The 20,199-nt window shown below is 51.6% G+C and overlaps 1 protein-coding gene across 2 annotated transcripts; it reads left to right on the plus strand.

The window, feature by feature from the left end:
- Positions 1–631: 631 nt before the first annotated feature.
- Positions 632–18,646, plus strand: LOC142916583 (basal cell adhesion molecule-like). Of its 2 annotated transcripts, none has more exons than XM_076061717.1 (11): positions 632–696; positions 5,445–5,578; positions 6,012–6,137; positions 6,534–6,684; positions 7,499–7,715; positions 8,622–8,686; positions 9,974–10,058; positions 10,461–10,643; positions 15,289–15,500; positions 17,048–17,201; positions 17,979–18,646. In XM_076061717.1, exons 3-11 carry the CDS (start codon positions 6,088–6,090, stop codon positions 18,272–18,274), a joined length of 1,413 nt encoding a protein of 470 aa, XP_075917832.1. In that variant the 5' UTR covers positions 632–696; positions 5,445–5,578; positions 6,012–6,087; the 3' UTR covers positions 18,275–18,646. The 2 variants fall into 2 exon arrangements, with proteins under 2 accessions (XP_075917832.1, XP_075917834.1); XM_076061719.1 differs by having other exon boundaries at positions 6,560–6,684; positions 17,979–18,644.
- The last annotated feature ends 1,553 nt before the right edge of the window (positions 18,647–20,199 follow it).

A 20,199-nucleotide genomic window follows, 5' to 3' on the forward strand; every position in this document is an offset into this window, starting at 1 on the left:
ACCGGTTGCAGGAGGCCAACCGCTCGTGCCCGGCAGCTGCAGCAGCAGCAGCTGGGCTTGAAGCAGCAGCTGCAGAAAATGGGCTTGAAGCAGCTGCAGCAGCAGCAGCAGCTGGGCTTGAAGCAGCTGCAGCAGCTGTGCTTGAAGCAGTCTCCAGCTGCCCATCGTGAACGTCCGCGGGACGTCGTCAGCGTGAGACGGAGCGACCTCTGACCTCTACCGGCAAGGACTAAAATTTTAACACACTTCCCCAATGTCGTATCGACTACTGTTAAACTTGCTATACGTACGTCACACTCGTGACAATACTAGATTCTATCGTTGACAATAAAAAAAATATTTATATTTGTAAACAATATTTATTTATATACAAGTTACGTTTTTTGGCTTGGTTCTCATTGTCCACGCTCAAGTCGCGTTGAGCCGCAAATCACCGCGGTCCCTTAGGTCGCGGCAAGCCTCGAGGGGGGCGGCCACTTCCTGGGGTCGCGTGGAGCTCAGAAACTGACATTGAGCCGCAAATCACCGCGGTCCCTTAGCCTCGAGGGGGGGGGGCACTTCCTGTGGGTCGCGTGTTGTCCAGCAACTGACGCTGAGCCGCAAATCACCGCGGTCCCTTAGGTCGCGTGTAGTTCAGTATTGCGGTGAAGTTCACGGCGGTGGTGGTGGCGGTGGTGGCGGAGTTGTTACAACAAAGTCTGTTTAAATATAAACTCATTAACTTTCTCCCCAACCCCCCTCCCCCGACACACATTCAGCTAACGTCTGCGATTTTTTTGCCCCCACCTCGTCACTGTTTGTTGTTAGTTAGACTGATGGCCTTAATCTAAAGTTGTCTTGTGGTTGTTGTTGTCATCACGGTGCCTATGAGATGTTAACTACCTCGCCTGGTATACAGGAAGTCGTGGGTTCTATCCAGACGATGACTATGCCTGCTGCTGCTGTATATTTGTAGTCTGTGTCTCTCAGCATCACGGTGCCTATGAGATGTTGACTACCTCGTCTGGTATACAGGAGGTCGTGAGTTTTAGCCAGACCCTGACGATGCCTGCTGCTGCTGTATATTTATAGTCTATGTGTCTCTCATCATCATCATGGTGGCTATGAGATGTTAACTACCTTGCCTGGTAGGCAGGAGGTCGTGGGTTCTATTCAGACCCTGACGATGCCTGCTACTGCTGCTGTATATTTGTAGTCTGTCTCATCATTATCACGGTGGCTATGAGATGTTGACCACCTCGCATGGTCTACAGGAGGTTGTGGGTTCTATCCAGACCCTGACAATGCCTGCTGCTGCTGTATATTTTTGACGTCTGATTCAGCTCCTACCTTTGCCATCAATCCGGGCTCCCCCCCAACCCCCCAACTCCTTGAGCTACTTGGGGCATCTTCAGCTGTCGCTGCTCGGATTCCGCTCGCTCCGAGCGTCCCGCCGCCACTCTCTGTGGCCGCTCACGACGTCGTTGATGTTGTTGACGATGTTGTTGTTGACGTTGTTGACAATGTTGTTGACGACATTGTTGTTGATGTTGTTGACGATGTTGTTGATGTTGTTGACGATGTTGTTGACGATGTTGTTGATGTTGTTGATGTTGTTGACGATGTTGACGATGTTGTTGACGACGATGTTGTTGTTGTTGACAATGTTGTTGTTGACGACGTTGTTGTTGACGATGTTGTTGACGACATTGTTGTTGTTGATGTTGACGATGTTGTTGATGTTGTTGATGATGTTGTTGACGACGATGTTGTTGATGTTGTTGACGATGTTGTTGTTGACGATGTTGTTGATGTTGTTGATGTTGTTGTTGATGTTGACGATGTTGTTGACGATGTTGTCGTTGACGATGTTGTTGTTGACGTTCTTGTTGTTGACGATGTTGTTGATGTTGGTTGTTGATGTTGGTTGTTGTTGACGATGTTGTTGTTGACGATGTTGTTGTTGACGATGTTGTTGTTGACGTTGTTGTTGACGTTGTTGTTGACGACGATGTTGTTGACGATGTTGTTGCTGTTGTTGTTGAGGATGTTGTTGTTGACGATGTTGTTGTTGACGATGTTGGTTGTTGTTGACGATGTTGTTGTTGTTGACGATGATGTTGTTGACGACGATGTTGTTGACGTTGTTGACGATGTTGTTGATGTTGTTGACGATGTTGTTGTTGACGATGTTGACAACGATGTTGTTGACGTTGACGATGTTGTTGTTGACGATGTTAATGTTGTTGTTGACGATGTTGTTGACGATGTTGTTGACGAGGTTGTTGACGATGTTGTTGGCGTTGTTGACGATGTTGTTGACGATGTTGTTGACGATGATGTTGTTGTTGAGGATGATGTTGTTGACGATGTTGTTGTTGACGATGTTGGTTGTTGTTGACGATGTTGTTGTTGTTGACGACGATGTTGTTGTTGACGACGATGTTGACGTTGTTGACGATGTTGTTGATGTTGTTGACGATGTTGTTGACGATGTTGTTGACGACGATGTTGTTGACGTTGTTGACGATGTTGTTGTTGACGATGTTGATGTTGTTGTTGACGATGTTGTTGTTGACGATGTTGTTGACGACGTTGTTGTTGACGATGTTGTTGACGACGTTGTTGTTGACGATGTTGTTGACGATGTTGTTGTTGACGACGTTGTTGTTGTTGACGATGTTGTTGCGGTCGTAGTTGTAGTGTTTTCACCGCGGCGATACAATCTCCAATCTCGCCACCGCCGCGCGTTTATTTGTGTCAATGGCGGCGTCGTTCCTCCTCCTGCGTCCTCGCTCGCCGCTTGCGGCCTCCACCGCGTTCGCGATGTCGCGGAGCCTGTCGCCAAAGCTGCGTTCCTGTTCCTGTTCATCCCTCCCGGTCATTAGTCCCATTCATTCCTGTTCCTGTTCGTCTCGTTCATCCCTCCCGATCATTAGTCCCATTCATTCCTGTTCCTGTTCGTCTCGTTCATCCGTCCCGTTCATTAGTCACATTCGTTCCTGTTCCTGTTCACCTTGTTCATCTGTCTCATTCATTAGTCCGATTCGTTCCTGTTCCTGTTCATCCCTCCCATTCATTAGTCCCATTCGTTCCTGTTACTGTTCGTCTCGTTCATCCGTCCCGGTCATTAGTCCCATTCGTTCCTGTTCCTGTTCGTCTCGTTCATCCGTCTCGTTCATTAGTCCCATTCGTTCCTGTTCCTGTTTGTTCGTCTCGTTCATCCGTCCCGTTCATTAGTCACATCTGTTCCTGTTCGTCCCGTTCATCCGTCCCGTTCATTAGTCCCATTCGTTCCTGTTCCTGTTCGTCTCGTTCATCCGTCCCGTTCATTGTGCGGCCTGAGTATCCATTCACCTTGAGGGCCTTGTGTACGTGCTCCAGTTCACTGGCTCGGTGATGTTGGTCGGAGATGCAGTGTTGCCCTATAGTGTAGTGATTTAATGGGATAATTCTTCTGGGCCGGATGGTGTTGGGAATCAGGCTTTAGAAAGGAACCCGTGTGGATGGCTTTCCTGCAGATGCAATGTCCCAATGAGCCATCAGGCCTCTCCTCGATCAAAACATCCAGGAATGGTAGCTTATCGTCATTCTCCACTTCCATGGTGAATTTGATGGATGGGTGTATGGAAATTATGTGGTTGAAAAAATGGTTCAGTGCTGGCAGGCCATGCGGCCAAATGACGAAAGTGTCATCTACGTATCTCTTCCACAAGGAAGGACGTAGGGTGGATGGCTGGATGGCATCTGTTTCAAATTTCTCATTGAAAACATTTGGTACCACTGATAAGGGAGAACCCATGGGGGTACCTTCATTTTGTTTGTAGAATATGTGTGTGTGTGGGGGGTCTCTCTATAATAATAATGTGTTGTGTGTGTGTGTGGTCTCTATATAAATAATAATGTGTTCTCTATCATAATGTGTGGTGTGTGTGGTCTCTATACAGGTGGTCCCCGACTTACGACGGTCCGACTTACGATATTTAGATGTTATGTGGGGGCTAGTGCCCCCCTCCCCACTCCCCATTACGTGGGGGCTGATCTCACTCACCACGAGCGGGGGGGGGGCGCCACGTCTAATGGGTGGGGGCTGGTACCCCCCTCCCCCTCCACGCGCGGGGGGGGGGGTGTTTGCCTCCCCCACCCCCGTCCCCTCCGCGTTTGTGTCTCTCGGACCGACATAGCTAGCGGCTGGCCCAGCCCGCCTAGGGGTTGATTAGGCGCCGCGTGATTCCCCCACTCCGTGTGGCCTAACCGCGTGGATGACGTAATGGTTTGACTGGCCGGCTGTTTAGAGTTAATTAATTACTTCTGCTAAGCCATTGTGTCAACAAGCCAACGTCGCTCGGAATCAATAATTAATTACTCTCTGCGCGCTACGCTCGCGGGCGCGTCTTGCCTATGCCGATTAAAGTCACCCACACACCGTCGTTGCGCCGACCGCTCTCCCACCGCTCTTCACAGACGCACACATGGCACCACGCGTCACAGCGTCAGTCTGTGCTAAGATTTATTTCCCGGAGCGAATAGTGAACCCCCGTTTATGGCCCCCTCCAGCCAGCACCCTTCCTCCTATCACTTACCCGTCGCAGAGTGCGTCTATCCCCCAAGCTCGAGCTGACTGAATAGGCCCCCCTTTCCCGTACCCACTCACCTCTTCAGCTGCCCGATGGGGGCTGGGGAAGATGCTCGCCTCGGGGACTTTTTCTGGCCGACCGTTTCCAGCTCCACCCTGCAGGCGTCGAACGGACGCTGAGGACGGCTGGTCTCTCCCGCCGCTCCAGAAGAACTCTGATTCAATCCGCCCCTCCGGCCCCCTTATGTCTCCAAAGCCCCTTAACCCCCGGGTCACATGACGTCATCCTGCGCATCCAATCGAATCCTCTTTACGGACGTTTTGAGCGCTCTGGCCGTTGGGTGGGGGGGGGGTCGCGTCATCCCCCCCCTTCCCATTGTCTCTGTACCTGCGTTCCTCGCCGTTGACTCATCGATAATCCCCTCGTTCCCTCCAACTTAAGTCAACTTCTTATCTGCCTAGGGGCTTTTCCCTCCCACCCCACTGTTTACCCTACCGCTGGGTACTGGCTGAAGGTCCCACCCCCCCGTGCTGTGTATGCTTCATCGCGGCCGGCCTGTAAAGCTCTATGCCCCCTTCTTGGGGGGGGGGGGGGCGCCATGTAATCCGGTCTGGGGGGCTCGGCCAATTTCCTGGTCCGGGGAAACCGTGGAACGTCCCTGCTAGTGGGGTCCTCGGGTGAAAACCCATCGCACCAGGTGATCCCTCCTCGCGACCCTACGGGGGTACATGCGGGTGTTTAGTGGGGCGTGCGTGCGTTCGTGGGATGGGGAGGGGGGTGCGAGGAGAGGGTATAGCCGGCGGAGTTGCTCCGCTGTGGTGGCACCACAGTTACGATGGCGATAGCAATATGACAAAATAGCAAAATATTTTTAATTTTGCGCGGCAGGCAAACGCAGCAGCGTGCTACGAGGTACGAGACTGTAACTTGATCATCGCCATCCTCCTCTTCCAACAACTAAGTTAATGTGGCCATCAACAACCTAACATCATTCAAGTGTGCAGACGACGGACAGAATCTTGGTGAGTCCAGTACAATATGATACGTTACAATACGTTCAATGCGTGTATGATAACATAGCTTTAGCGATTTCATTTTAGGGTTACTACGATACATACGTTTAATGCATGTTAAAAGTTTTTATAGCAGAGGATTGTTTCCTGAAAACACTTTCTATGAAATTGCAGTTCACATAGGTAGGCTAAGAATTTACCTTGTTTTTTACTTTGAATTTTACTGTGCAATACAGTATATAGTTTACACAGTACGGTACTGTAAATTACTCTGTCTTGCTAAATTTTCACCATTCTTTAAGACTCCCGGGTAGGCTAGGGCCATCTTAGACTTAACGATATTTTAGACCTGCGATGAGGGTCGTCGTAACGCATCTCCGTCATGAGTGGAGGACCGCTCGACCTGTATCGTGAAATGCGTCGCGTTTAATACTTACACTAGGACTAGCGACGGGAAGGCCACGGTGGTTTGACGGCTCCACAATCTGCGGCGAGGACGGTGCCGACCAAATGTTGCCATGGTGTCTGGTGGTGCTCCTCCTCCTCCTCGCCTCCTTCTCCTTGCAAGGTGATAATCGCCATCGTGTACGTCGTCACACCGCAGCACACAGCGGGGGCATCGCTACTGTATACTACACTATACACTACACTACTATACACTACACTACTATACACTACACTACTATACACTACACTACTATACACTACACTATATACTACACTACTATACACTACACTATACACTACTACACACTACACTATACACTACACTATACACTACACTATACACTACACTGTACACTACACTGTACACTACACTATACACTACACTATACACTACACTATACACTACACTGTACACTACACTGTACACTACACTGTACACTACACTATACACTACACTATACACTACATTATACACTACTATACACTACACTATACACTACACTATACACTACACTAGGAGTCTGCGTGCGGTGATCGTGGCAGGTGGCCATGCGGCGATCTCCATCTCCGTGAGGCCGCTGGTCGAGGTGGAACTGGGACGCCCTCTGGTGGTCCCCTGCACGTACAACGTCTCCGTGGCTAGCGGCGTGGTCACCCAGTGGTACATCGTGAGTACTGCCACCCCCACCCACCCCCCCGCACACCTCCACTTGTCATGGGCGGATACGTACGGTGAGCAAAAGACTCAGCACTGCCACCCATAGACTCAACACTGCTACCCATAGACTCAACACTGCTACCCATAGACTCAACACTGCTACCCATAGACTCAACACTGCCACCCATAGACTCAACACTGCTACCCATAGACTCAGCACTGCTACCCATAGACTCAACACTGCCACCCATAGACTCAACACTGCTACCCATAGACTCAACACCGCACCATAGACTCAACACTGTACCATAGACTCAACGCTGCACCATAAACTCAACACTGCCCATAGACTCAACACTGCACCATAGACTCAACACTGCCCATAGACTCAACACCGCACCATAGACTCAACACTGCACCATAGACTCAGCACTGCTATCCATAGACTCAACACTGCCCGTAGACTCAACACTGCCACCCATAGACTCAGCACTGCTACCCATAGACTCAACACTGCCCGTAGACTCAACACTGCTGCCCATAGACTCAACACTGCCACCCATAGACTCAACACTGCTACCCATAGACTCAACACTGCTACCCATAGACTCAACACTGCTACCCATAGACTCAGCACTGCCACCCATAGACTCAACACTGCTACCCATAGACTCAACACTGCCACCCATAGACTCAACACTACCCATAGACTCAGCACTGCCACCCATAGACTCACCACTACCCATAGACTCACCACTGCTACCCATAGACTCACCACGCTGTCATACGCCCGACCGCCGTCGCCAAAACCCCCCCCGGCGCAGATTTCGACAACTTCGCGAGTGAGGATATCGTACCGCGACTCACGACGCTTCGTGGCCGACGCGGATACCGGCTACACGGACCGCATTGATGCCCAACGCGACGATTCCGCCCTGGCGCTGGACGCGACGGTGGTCGCGGATGAGCGAGACTTCATCTGCCAGGTGTTTGCGGGGCGGGCCGGCGTGGCAGAGGCGACCACAAGAGTGCGGCTGTTTTGTAAGCGAGCTCACGGTCGGGGCTACTCACTTTAGAATGACGCGCAGTGGGGGGGGGGGGGACGTCCCCTACGACGTGGACCCCCCTTACTTACGGACGTTGCTACGGAGACTCCTTAGTGGACATTACGAGGACCCCCCTTACTTACGGACGTTGCTACGGAGACTCCTTAGTGGACATTACGAGGACCCCCCTTACTTACGGACGTTGCTACGGAGACTCCTTAGTGGACATTACGAGGACTCCCCTTACTTACGGACATTGCTACGGAGACTCCTTAGTGGACATTACGAGGACTCCCCTTACTTCCGGACGTTGCTACGGAGACTCCTTAGTGGACATTACGAGGGCTCCCCTTACTTACGGATGTTGCTACGGAGACTCCTTAGTGGACATTACGAGGGCTCCCCTTACGGACGTTGCTACGGAGACTCCTTAGTGGACATTGCGAAGACTCCTCTTACTTACGGACGTTGCTACGGAGACTCCTTAGTGGACATTACGAGGGCTCCCCTTACTTACGGACGTTGCTACGGAGACTCCTTAGTGGACATTACGAACGTTACTGCGTGACGCCTCTACTTACGAACGTTACTGCAGTGACTCACTCGCGAACATTTTTGCGTGGTCTCTACTACTTACCGACGTTACTTCTTACGAACGTTACCCACATACGAACAAGCCGGGATCCAGAGGGTCCACGTTCGTTAGTCTATTTTGCCCGTAAGTCCAACTTCACTCCCGTCGATTCCACACGCGTTGCACGGCGTGCACACTGCTGCTACTATACATGACGCACTACCCGGCCACATTTCGGAGTGAGGTCGGACTCAGGAGCAAGTGGCCGATGACGGCCCCGCGACAAATTGACGCACGGGACGGCCCCTCCCCTCGCTTCCCTTCCAGCGGCCCCCACGGTGGCCGTGACGGCGAGCAAGCGGCCCGTGCTGCTCAACGGACAGCGCCACGAGGTGAGCCCTTGGCCTACGTTGACATTCTCTTTGGTTCTATTCGGTGAAGTCACCACGTAGGTAAAAAAGTAAAACGACAAAAATCACGACGTTTCAGCCACAACACTAGCGGCCTTCATCAGGTGAAGGGATCAGGTTGTCTCGCGGTCTGAGCGTGGCTGTGTTTCACTCCAGCGCTGTCCTCGAGACAGCCTGATCCCTTCACCTGATGAAGGCCGCTTGTGTTGTGGCCGAAACGTCGTGATTTTTTGTTGTTTTACTTTTTTACCTACGTGGTGACTTTACCGAATAGAACCAAAGAGTATGGAGATCCTTGCAGTCACGAAAGCTTTAAATCTAGAATACGTTGACATTTTTTTATTTCAAATTCCTGTTGCGCCGTCCGCTGACGGTCATTTAAGGGTTGTTCTTTTTTTTAACCTTCACGGCGTCCCCTTCGCGAAAACGGCCGCACGCCAACGGCTGTGCTGTAGACGCCACCGATTCGTGCGTAGATTCAAACGTGGTTTAGTTTTGGTTAGGGGGATGTTGACTACCTCGCCTGGTACGCAGGAGGTCGTGGGTTCGATCCCGACGTGGATAACGCTACTACCCTGGCAACCCGGGTTCGATTCCCGCTCACGGCCAATACCGGTGACGATGATCTGAACCGGTTCCTGTGCCTCCCCTAGGTCGACTCGGCCTCAAATACCTGGTGCGGTGCGTAAAAACATCGCCAGCACCGGGGAGACAAAGGCGACCGGGCGTGGTGCTGGCCACCCACCCCCTCGTGTGCCGTTCTGGCCTTCATAGGTGCTCGCTAACAGCACTTGCCCCTACAGTCTGTTAAGGCTATACATGGGTTCTTTGTCTTTGTTGTGTGTGTTGGTCTGTGTGTGTTTCTGTGTGTGAGTGTCTCTGTGTGTCTCTATGTGTGTCTCTCTGTGTGAGTGTCTCTGTGTGAGTGTCTCTGTGTGAGTGAGGAGCGGTAGTGTAGCGGTTAGCGCACTGCGCTATGAACCTGGCGATCCGGGTTCGATTCCCGCTCACGGCCAACACCAGTGACGATTATCTGAACCGGTCCCGGACCTCCCCTAGGTCGACTCAGCCTCAAATGAGTACCTGGTGCGGTGTGTAAACATTGCCACTAGGGAGACAAAGGCGGTCGGGCGTGGTGCTGGCCACCCACCCCCTCGTGTACCGTTCCGGCCTTTATAGGTGCTCGCTAACAGCACTTGCCCCTACAGTCTGTTAAGGCTATACAGGGGTTCTTTGTTGTGTGTGTTGGTCTGTTTCCCTCTCGTGCAGATTGGTAAATGTTTCGTGCACAACGCTTACCCAGAGCCCCACATCACCTGGTACAAGGCTTCCCTGCCCCTGTTGCCATCACCTGGTAAGTATATCTGCTGGTGAATATATCTGTTGGTTAATGTGTCTGCCGGTGAATATATCTGCTGGTGAATGTATCTGTTGGTTAATGTATCTGTTGGTGAATATATCTGTTGGTTAGTGTATCTGCTGGTGAATATATCTGCTGGTGAATGTATCTGTCGGTTAATGTATCTGTTGGTGAATACGTCTGCTATAGTGCCGTGTATTGCGTAGTGTATACTATTACGTGGTGCAGTGAGTAAACATCGCTAGCGCCGCGGGGACAAAGCTGGCAGGGCGTGGTGCTGGCCGCCCACCCCCTCGCGTGTCGTGCCGGGCTGCCACTCGCTAACAGCACTTGTCCCAACGGTCTGTTGAAGTCCACACGGGGGATCTTTGTCTTTGCGTGCGTGCGCGTGGCTAGACGTGAAAGTGGCGCGGACGGTAGCGACGGAGGCCAACGGCACCTTCGCCGTGACATCCGTCCTGAGCTACAAACCGGAGGAGCAGGATGTGGGAGCCGGGTACCGCTGCGTGGTGAACTACACGATGCCGGGCGGCAGGAGCGAGGCCTTTGCCTCGGAGACGATCCACGTGGGGCTGCATTGTGAGTACACGGGACACCAGGCAGACGCCGGTGCACAAGGGATGCGTGTGACGTGCACAACAGACATGTGTGTGATGTGCACAACAGAAAATACATGCCTGACGGACCATCTTATTGGGTTAAGGTCAAATTAAACACAGAGACTACCACTACCTATGAACATTTGACTTTTGAACGTTCAGAGAGACGCTCAAACCTGTTTGTAAGTCCAGTTGCCTGTTCGGAACGAGAGTTGTAAGTTCAACCGCCACGCAATAGATGGCGGTGGTGGCTTTTACATCTGTAGAACATGAACAACCAGTGGCATCTACATCTACAGAACGTGAAGAACCAGAGGCATCTACATCTGCAGAATGTGAAGAATCAGTGGCATCTACATCTGTAGAATGTGAAGACCAGTGGCATCTACATCTACAGAACGTGAAGAACCAGTGGCATCTACATCTACAGAACGTGAAGAACCAGAGGAATCTACATCTGAAGAACGCGAAGAACCAGTGGCATCTACATCTGCAGAACACGAAGAACCAGTGGCATCTACATCTGCAGAACGTGAAGAACCAGTGGCATCTACATCTGAAGAACGTGAAGAACCAGTGGCATCTACATTTGCAGAACGTGAAGAACCAGTGGCATCTACATCTGCAGAACATGTAGAACCAGTGACATCTACATCTGCCGAACGTGAAGAACCAGTGGCATCTACATCTACAGAATGTGAAGAACGAGTGGCATCTACATCTGCAGAACGTGAACAACCAGTGGCATCTACACCTGCAGAACGTGAAAAACCAGTGACATCTATATCTGCAGAACGTGAAGAACCACTGGCTTCTACATCTGCAGAACGTGAAGAACCAGTGACATCTACATCTACAGATAGTGAAGATCCAGTGGCATCTACAGAACATGAAGAACCACTGGCATCTACATCTGGAGAACATGAAGAACCAGTGGCATCTACACCTGCAGAGCGTGAAGAACCAGTGGCATCTACATCTGCAGAACGTGAAGAACCAGTGGCATCTACATCTGTAGAACGTGAAGAACCAGTGGCATCTACACCTGTAGAACATGAAGAACCAGTGGCATCTACATCTGCAGAAGGTGAAGAACCAGTGGCATCTACATCTGAAGAAGGTGAAGAACCAGTGGCATCTACATCTGCAGAATGTGAAGAACCAGTGACATCTACTGAACGTGAAGAACCAGTGACATCTACATCTGCAGAACGTGAATAACCAGTGACATCTACATCTACAGAACGTGAAGAACCAGTGGCATCTATAGCTGCAGAACGTGAAGAACCAGTGGCATCTACATCTACAGAACGTGAAGAACCAGTGGCATCTACATCTACAGAACGTGAAGAACCAGAGGCATCTACATCTGAAGAACGCGAAGAACCAGTGGCATCTACATCTGCAGAACACGAAGAACCAGTGGCATCTACATCTGCAGAACGTGAAGAACCAGTGGCATCTACATCTGAAGAACGTGAAGAACCAGTGGCATCTACATTTGCAGAACGTGAAGAACCAGTGGCATCTACATCTGCAGAACGTGTAGAACCAGTGACATCTACATCTGCCGAACGTGAAGAACCAGTGGCATCTACATCTACAGAATGTGAAGAACCAGTGGCATCTACATCTGCAGAACGTGAACAACCAGTGGCATCTACACATGCAGAACGTGAAAAACCAGTGACATCTATATCTGCAGAACGTGAAGAACCACTGGCTTCTACATCTATAGATAGTGAAGATCCAGTGGCATCTACAGAACATGAAGAACCACTTGCATCTACATCTGGAGAACGTGAAGAACCAGTGGCATCTACATCTGTAGAACGTGAAGAACCAGTGGCATCTACACCTGTAGAACATGAAGAACCAGTGGCATCTACATCTGCAGAAGGTGAAGAACCAGTGGCATCTACATCTGCAGAACACGAAGAACCAGTGGCATCTACATCTGCAGAACGTGAAGAACCAGTGGCATCTACATCTGAAGAAGGTGAAGAACCAGTGGCATCTACATCTGCAGAACGTGAAGAACCAGTGGCATCTACATCTACAGAACGTGAAGAACCAGTGGCATCTACATCTGCAGAACGTGAAGAACCAGTGTCATCTACATCTACTGAACGTGAAGAACCAGTGGCATCTACATCTGCAGAACGTGAAGAACCAGTGACATCTACATCTACAGAACGTGAAGAACCAGTGGCATCTACATCTACAGAACGTGAAGAACCAGTGGCTTCTACATCTACAGAACGTGAAGAACCAGTGGCATCTACATCTGTAGAACGTGAAGAACCAGTGGCATCTACATCTACAGAACGTGAAGAACCAGTGGTATCTACATCTACAGAACGTGAAGAACCAGTGGCATCTACATCTGCAGAACGTGAAGAACCAGTGACATCTACATCTACAGAACGTGAAGAACCAGTGGCATCTACATCTACAGAACGTGAAGAACCAGTGGCATCTACATCTGCAGAACGTGAAGAACCAGTGACATCTACATCTACAGAACGTGAAGAACCAGTGGCATCTATAGCTGCAGAACGTGAAGAACCAGTGGCATCTACATCTACAGAACGTGAAGAACCAGTGGCATCTACATCTACAGAACGTGAAGAACCAGTGGCATCTACATCTGCAGAACGTGAAGAACCAGTGACATCTACATCTACTGAACGTGAAGAACCAGTGACATCTACATCTGCAGAACGTGAATAACCAGTGACATCTACATCTACAGAACGTGAAGAACCAGTGGCATCTATAGCTGCAGAACGTGAAGAACCAGTGGCATCTACATCTACAGAACGTGAAGAACCAGTGCCATCTACATCTACAGAACGTGAAGGACCAGTGGCATCTACATCTACAGAACGTGAAGAACCAGTGGCATTTACATCTACATAACGTGAAGACCAGTGGCATCTACAGAACGTGAAGAACCAGTGGCATCTACATCTGCAGAACGTGAAGAACCAGTGGCTTCTACATCTACAGAACGTGTAGAACCAGTGGCTTCTACATCTACAGAACGTGAAGAACCAGTGGCATCTACATCTACAGAACGTGAAGAACCAGTGGCATCTACATCTACAGAACGTGAATAACCAATGGCATCTACATCTACAGAACGTGCAGAACCAGTGGTTTCTACATCTACAGAACGTGAAGAACCAGTGGCATCTACATCTGGAGAACGTGAAGAACCAGTGGCATCTACATCTGCAGAACACGAAGAACTAGTGGCATCTACATCTGTAGAACATGAAAAACCAGTAGCATCTACATCTGCAGAACACGAAGAACTAGTGGCATCTACATCTGTAGTACGTGAAGAACCAGTGGCATCTACATCTGTAGAACATGAAGAACCAGTGGCATCTACATCTGTAGAACGTGAAGAACCAGTGGCATCTACATCTAGTGAACGTGAAGAACCAGTGGCATCTACATCTACAGAACATGAAGAACCAGTGGCTTCTACATCTACAGAACGTGAAGAACCAGTGGCTTCTACATCTGCAGAACGTGAAGAACCAGTGGCTTCTACATCTGCAGAACGTGAAGAACCAGTGGCATCTACAATAGGTGGCATCCCGGGACGGAATGGTGTGTTGTACTATTTGAGTTGTTGTTGTTTTGTTGTTGTTGTGTTGTTATTGTTTTGTTGTTGTTGTTTTGTTGTTGTGTTGTTGTTATTTTGTTGTTGTTGTTTTGTTGTTGTTTTGTTGTTGTTTTGTTGTTGTTGCTGCTACGAGGCAGGAGAGATGCCCTGGCCCAGGCGTCGAACCCACGTCGCCTGGGGACGACTTTCCTCGCGCTAAACCGTCGCCTCTCGCGCGTCGCGCGTTGGGGGAATCCCGGTGGGGGTGGGCGCGACGGCTCGTTCCACCTCGTTCCACCCCGTTCCACCCCGTTCCACCTCGTATCGTCGTTCCACCTCGTTCCACCTCGTTGTATCGTCGTTCCACCCCGTCCCACCTCGTGCCACCCGTTCCACCTCGTTGTATCGTCGTCGTCGTCGTCGTCACCGCGAGACGAGGTGGAGGCGACCCCGATTTGGACGTCTGGGACACGCCGAGAGCCCCGCGACTCTGCGGATTCCTCCGCCGGCGGCTCCTCGGGGGGGACGTCGCGAGCGGACGGCGCCGCTTGGCCGCGAGTAAGTGGGCGGTCGTCTTCTTCGGTCCTTTCGGTAAAAGTCGCCGCCGCCGCGTGGAATGAGAATGAAAATAATAAATCGATGAAATAAAATGACGCGATGAAAATTCTCACGACGTTTCGGCCACGACGCAAGCGGCCTTCGTCAGGTGAAGGGACGAGACTGTCTGGAGGACAGCGCTGGAGCTCCAGCTGCATGAGTCACTCCACAAACAACAGGAGCATCAGTCCAGACAGTCTCGTCCCTTCACCTGATGAAGGCCGCTTGTGTCGTGCCCGAAACGTCGTGAGAATTTTATCGCGTTATTTTATTTTATCGATTTATTATTTTATTCTCATTCTACGTGGTGGTGACTTTACCGAAAGAACCAAAGGAGATGAATCCTTGCAGTCACGAAAGCTTCAAATCGAGATTTCAGCGGGGGGTTGTCGTCTGTCCTCCTCGCCAGACCCGGAAGACGTGAGGCTTGGCCCCGCCGAGGCGACCCAGGTCACGGCCGGGGCGACCCAGGTCACGGCCGGGGCGACCCAGGTCACGGCCAGGGCGACCCAGGTCACGGCCGGGGTGACCCAGGTCACGGCCGGGGCGACCCAGGTCACGGCCGGGGCGACCCAGGTCACGCCCTCGTCGTCCGGGATACCCGACTACAAGTGTGCAGAGGTACCCAGTCGCTGTGTCACGATCACCACCACCACCACCACCAGCGTACCACCACCACCACCGTGCCACCACCACCACCGTGCCACCACCACCAACACCACCACCACCACCGTGCCACCAACACCACCGTGCCACCACCACCACCACCGTGCCACCACCACCACCACCATGCCACCACCACCGTGCCACCACCACCACCAGCGTGTCAGCACCACCACCACCACCACCGTGCCACCACCACCACCAGCGTGCCACCGCCACCACCGTGCCACCACCAGCGTGCCACCACCACCACCGTGCCACCACCACCGTGCCACCACCAGCGTGCCACCACCACCACCGTCACCACCGTCACCACCACCACCAGCATGCCACCACCACCACCACCGTGCCACCACCACCACCGTGCCACCACCACCACCACCATCACCGTGCCACCACCACCACCATGCCACCACCACCGTGCCACCATCACCGTGCCACCACCACCACCATGCCACCACCACCGTGCCACCACCACCGTGTCACCACCACCACAACCACCACCACCACCAGCGTGCCACCACCACCACCACCAGCGTGCCACCACCACCACCAGCGTGCCACCACCACCGTCACCACCGTCACCACCACCACCAGCGTGCCACCACCACCACCAGCGTGCCACCACCACCACCACCGTCACCACCGTCACCACCACCACCGTGCCACCACCACCGTGCCACCACCACCACCGTGCCACCACCACCACAACCACCGTGCCACCACCGTGCCACCACCACCGTGCCACCGCCACCACCACCGTGCCACCACCACCGTGCCACCACCACCACCACCGTGCCACCACCACCACCAGCGTGCCACCACCACCGTCACCACCACCACCACCACCAGCGTGCCACCACCACCACTGTGCCACCACCACCACCTGAGTTCGATTCCCGCTCACAGCCAACAGCAGTGATAGCGATTTTCTGAACCGGTCCTGGGCCTCCCCTAGGTCTACTCAACCTCTAATGAGTACTTGTAGTAAACATCGCTAGCACGGGGGAGACAAAGACGGCGGTGGTGACGGTGGTGGTGACGTTGGTGACGGTGGTGGTGGTGACGGTGGTGGTGACGGTGGTGGTGACGGTGGTGGTGGTGACGGTGGTGGTGACGGTGGTGACGGTGGTGATGGTGGTGGGTGACATTTACGAAGATGAGAATGAGGTGAGTGGCACAGTAGGGGGTACAGGTGGTGCACCGTGCCAGGCATCTCAGTCGACCCATGGCACCGTGGCACCTGCTGGGTCTGCCTCGTGACCTCCTGCCCGCGGGCGTTCGACACTCCACGTGGTGGCCTCGACGTGCACACGGCCTGGCGCGAGCGCCGCGGTGACGTCACCGCCGCTTGGCGGTGACGCGTGTGGGCGTGTCGTTGCGTGTCGGTGAGCGTTCGCGTGTCGGTGAGCGTTCCGGGGGGGGGGGGTGGTGTAGCGGAGAGAGCGCTCGACGCTCCGTGGAGCCTCACGGCCGTCGCCTTCCCGGCGCTCTGCGTGCCTCAGGCCGGGGAGGCGGTGTCCGGCGGTGCCACGCCGGCCCCGCGGCACGCGAGGCCGTCCGGGGGGAGCGGCGGCGACGGCCGCTCCCGGTGCGTCACCTCGCCGCACTCCGTGCCGGGCCTGGTGAGGTCGCGATCCGTCAAGGTCACAGTGGAAGGTAACCGGGGTGGCAGGAGAGAGAGAGAGACTCAGCGATGACGCTGAGTCTCTCTCTCTCACATACCACTAGCAGAGACGCCTCTCTCTCTCTCCACTCTCTCCACACTCTCCACTCTCTCTCCACTCTCTCTCCACTCTCTCTCCACACTCTCCACTCTCTCTCCACTCTCTCTCCACTCTCTCCACACTCTCCACTCTCTCTACTCTCTCCACTCTCTCCACTCTCTCTCTACTCTCCACTCTCTCCACTCTCTCCACTCTCTCTCCACTCACCACTCTCTCCAATCTCTCTCCACTCTCTCTCTACTCTCTCTCCACTCACCACTCTCTCTCCACTCTCTCCACTCTCTCTCCTCTGTATCTCTCTCCACTCACCACTCTATCTCCACTCTCTCTCCACTCACCACTCTTTCTCCACTCACCACTCTCTCTCCACTCTCTCCTATCTCTCTCCACTCACCTCTCTCTCCACTCTCTCTCCTCTCTATCTGTCTCCACTCACCACTCTCTCTCTCTCTCTCCACTCACCACTCTCTCTCTCTCCACTCGCTCTCCTCTCTATCTGTCTCCACTCTTTCCTCTCTCTCTCCTCTCTCCACTCTTTCTCCTCTCTATCTCTCTCCTCTCTATCTGTCTGCACTCTGTCCTCTCTCTCTCTCCACTCTCCACGTTCTCTCCTCTCTATCTCTCTCCACTCACACTCTCTCTCCACTCTCTCCACTCTCTCTGCTCTCTCTCCGCGCTCTCTGCCCACGCCGTCTCTCTCCACTCGCAGGAGGAGCGGAGGAAGCGGAGGAGTCGGGACGTGGTCTACCGTGGATCATCATCATCCTCACCATCATCTTCATGATCGTCCCCCTCCTCGTCGTCATCATTTTGGCCCTTCGTCACGTTTGCTCGGGAGAGTCGGAAGAGGAGGGATCGGGAGGAGGAGAGGCAGCGATCGCGGTCGGCTTCGTCGTGAGCGAGGAGGAGGAGGGCGGTGGCCACACGCTGGCGCTGCACAGGGCCACGGGCGCGGCCACCAGGCACGGCCGCAGGTCGCTGGCCGAGATGTGCGGTCGTCACTGACGAGGCAGCAGCGGTGTTGACGGCCTGCCGCTGCCTCCAAGACACACGGAGCCGTGAGGCAGGCCTGCAAGCGGGCTCCTTGCCACCGCCGCCGCCGCCATCGCTATCGTCAGCGCCAACACCGCCGTCGTCAACATCACAACCATCGTCACCACCACCATCATCACCACCACCATCATCACCACCATCATCATCACCTTGTGTCTTTTGTGTTTTGAGCTCAGGTCGCGAACACGGATCGAGCCGTAACATTTTGAAGATCAGTGTCTCTTATTTGTTTAAACACGGATCTAACCGTGACATTTTGAAGATCTGTGTCTCTTATTTGTTTAAACACGGATCTAACCGTGACATTTTGAAGGTCAATGTCTCTTATTTGTTTAAACACGGATCTAACATTGACATTTTGAAGATCTGTGTCTCTTATTTGTTTAAACACGGATCTAACCGTGACATTTTGAAGGTCAGTGTCTCTTATTTGTTTAAACACGGATCTAACCGTGACATTTTGAAGGTCAGTGTCTCTTATTTGTTTAAACACGGATCTAACCGTGACATTTTGAAGGTCAATGTCTCTTATTTGTTTAAACACGGATCTAACCGTGACATTTTGAAGATCTGTGTCTCTTATTTGTTTAAACACGAATCTAACCGTGACATTTTGAAGGTCAGTGTCTCTTATTTGTTTAAACACGGATCTAACCGTGACATTTTGAAGGTCAGTGTCTCTTATTTGTTTAAACACGGATCTAACCGTGACATTTTGAAGGTCAGTGTCTCTTATTTGTTTAAACACGGATCTAACCGTGACATTTTGAAGATCTGTGTCTCTTATTTGTTTAAACACGGATCTAACCGTGACATTTTGTAGATCTGTGTCTCTTATTTGTTTAAACACAGATCTAACCGTGACATTTCGAAGATCAGTGTCTCTTATTTGTTTAAACACGAATCTAACCATGACATTTTGAAGGTCAGTGTCTCTTATTTGTTTCAACACGGATCTAACCGTGACATTTTGAGCAAACAGCCAAGGAACAGGGAAAGCTGATACCCTTAGACAATGCAATTTGTTTTTACGCAGAGATGGTTACAGTAAAACAAAGAGTACAGTTACTTAATCAATTTTCCAGTAGCAAACAGCCAGTTTCACCTTAGACTCCACCCTGATTGGCCAAATGTGTCTGAGCACATGTTTAATGTGCAGTTGTATTTTTTATTTTACTATTTTTCTGAATGCTTAACTATTTATGTTCCGAATTGTAATATCGAAGCCAATACACAAGGCAGGGAAATTCCTACTGGCAGCAGATCGATGTCTCAATTAGTAAAGATGCCACAAGAAACACCACGAGAATATCTTCTGGCATCTCTTCAAGAGGTCACACTTAACCAGCACATTCCTGTGCTCCATTAGAGCAGTTCAATGCGTGTCAGTCATCTGACATGTGCTACTTATATCTCACTCTCAGAGTTGGTCGAATCCAAATTAAGTGAAACAAAAAATGCAAGGTGGCTCTCTGATGTAGGTGTAACAATGATGTCACTAGTTGCACCTCGTGATTAGATGAATTGCCGCAATTTAAATAAAATCATCTATCCGTTTTTTATAACATTGTAGTGAATTTGGGCCCATTGCATAAACATTCAGATAAAAATAATCGATTGTTTTCATATTCGATTCAATGCATGCTTAATTAAATGCGAAATCGATATTGATATCAATGGATCAATCCATCATTCCATTTTACTGTCTGTCATTAAAAACGGTGCTGGCTCATTCTAATGTGGGTATTAGCTACCCCAAGTGATACAGCCAACTTCGAGGGATGGATGAGTAAAGAATCCGCTTATTGGCTAATCTTAGCAAAGGTCAAGGCAATCGTCGAGAAGCCTTAAACCTATCACCTGGCTCACCTGTGGAG

This window comes from Petromyzon marinus, unplaced genomic scaffold (genome assembly GCF_048934315.1).
Source record: "Petromyzon marinus isolate PM22_M1 ecotype Great Lakes invasive population unplaced genomic scaffold, UKy_Petmar_22M1.pri1.0 PM_G_Scaffold_4, whole genome shotgun sequence".
In the NCBI taxonomy this organism is placed as follows: Eukaryota; Metazoa; Chordata; class Hyperoartia; order Petromyzontiformes; family Petromyzontidae; genus Petromyzon; species Petromyzon marinus.

Bases quoted from the DNA above. Each gene is read 5' to 3' on its own strand.
- LOC142916583 (XM_076061717.1), top strand. From the start codon at position 6,088: ATGGTGTCTGGTGGTGCTCCTCCTCCTCCTCGCCTCCTTCTCCTTGCA. The intron at 6,685-7,498 runs GTGAGTACTGCC...CCCCCGGCGCAG, and splicing joins TGGTCACCCAGTGGTACATC to ATTTCGACAACTTCGCGAGT. The intron at 8,687-9,973 runs GTGAGCCCTTGG...CCTCTCGTGCAG, and splicing joins TCAACGGACAGCGCCACGAG to ATTGGTAAATGTTTCGTGCA.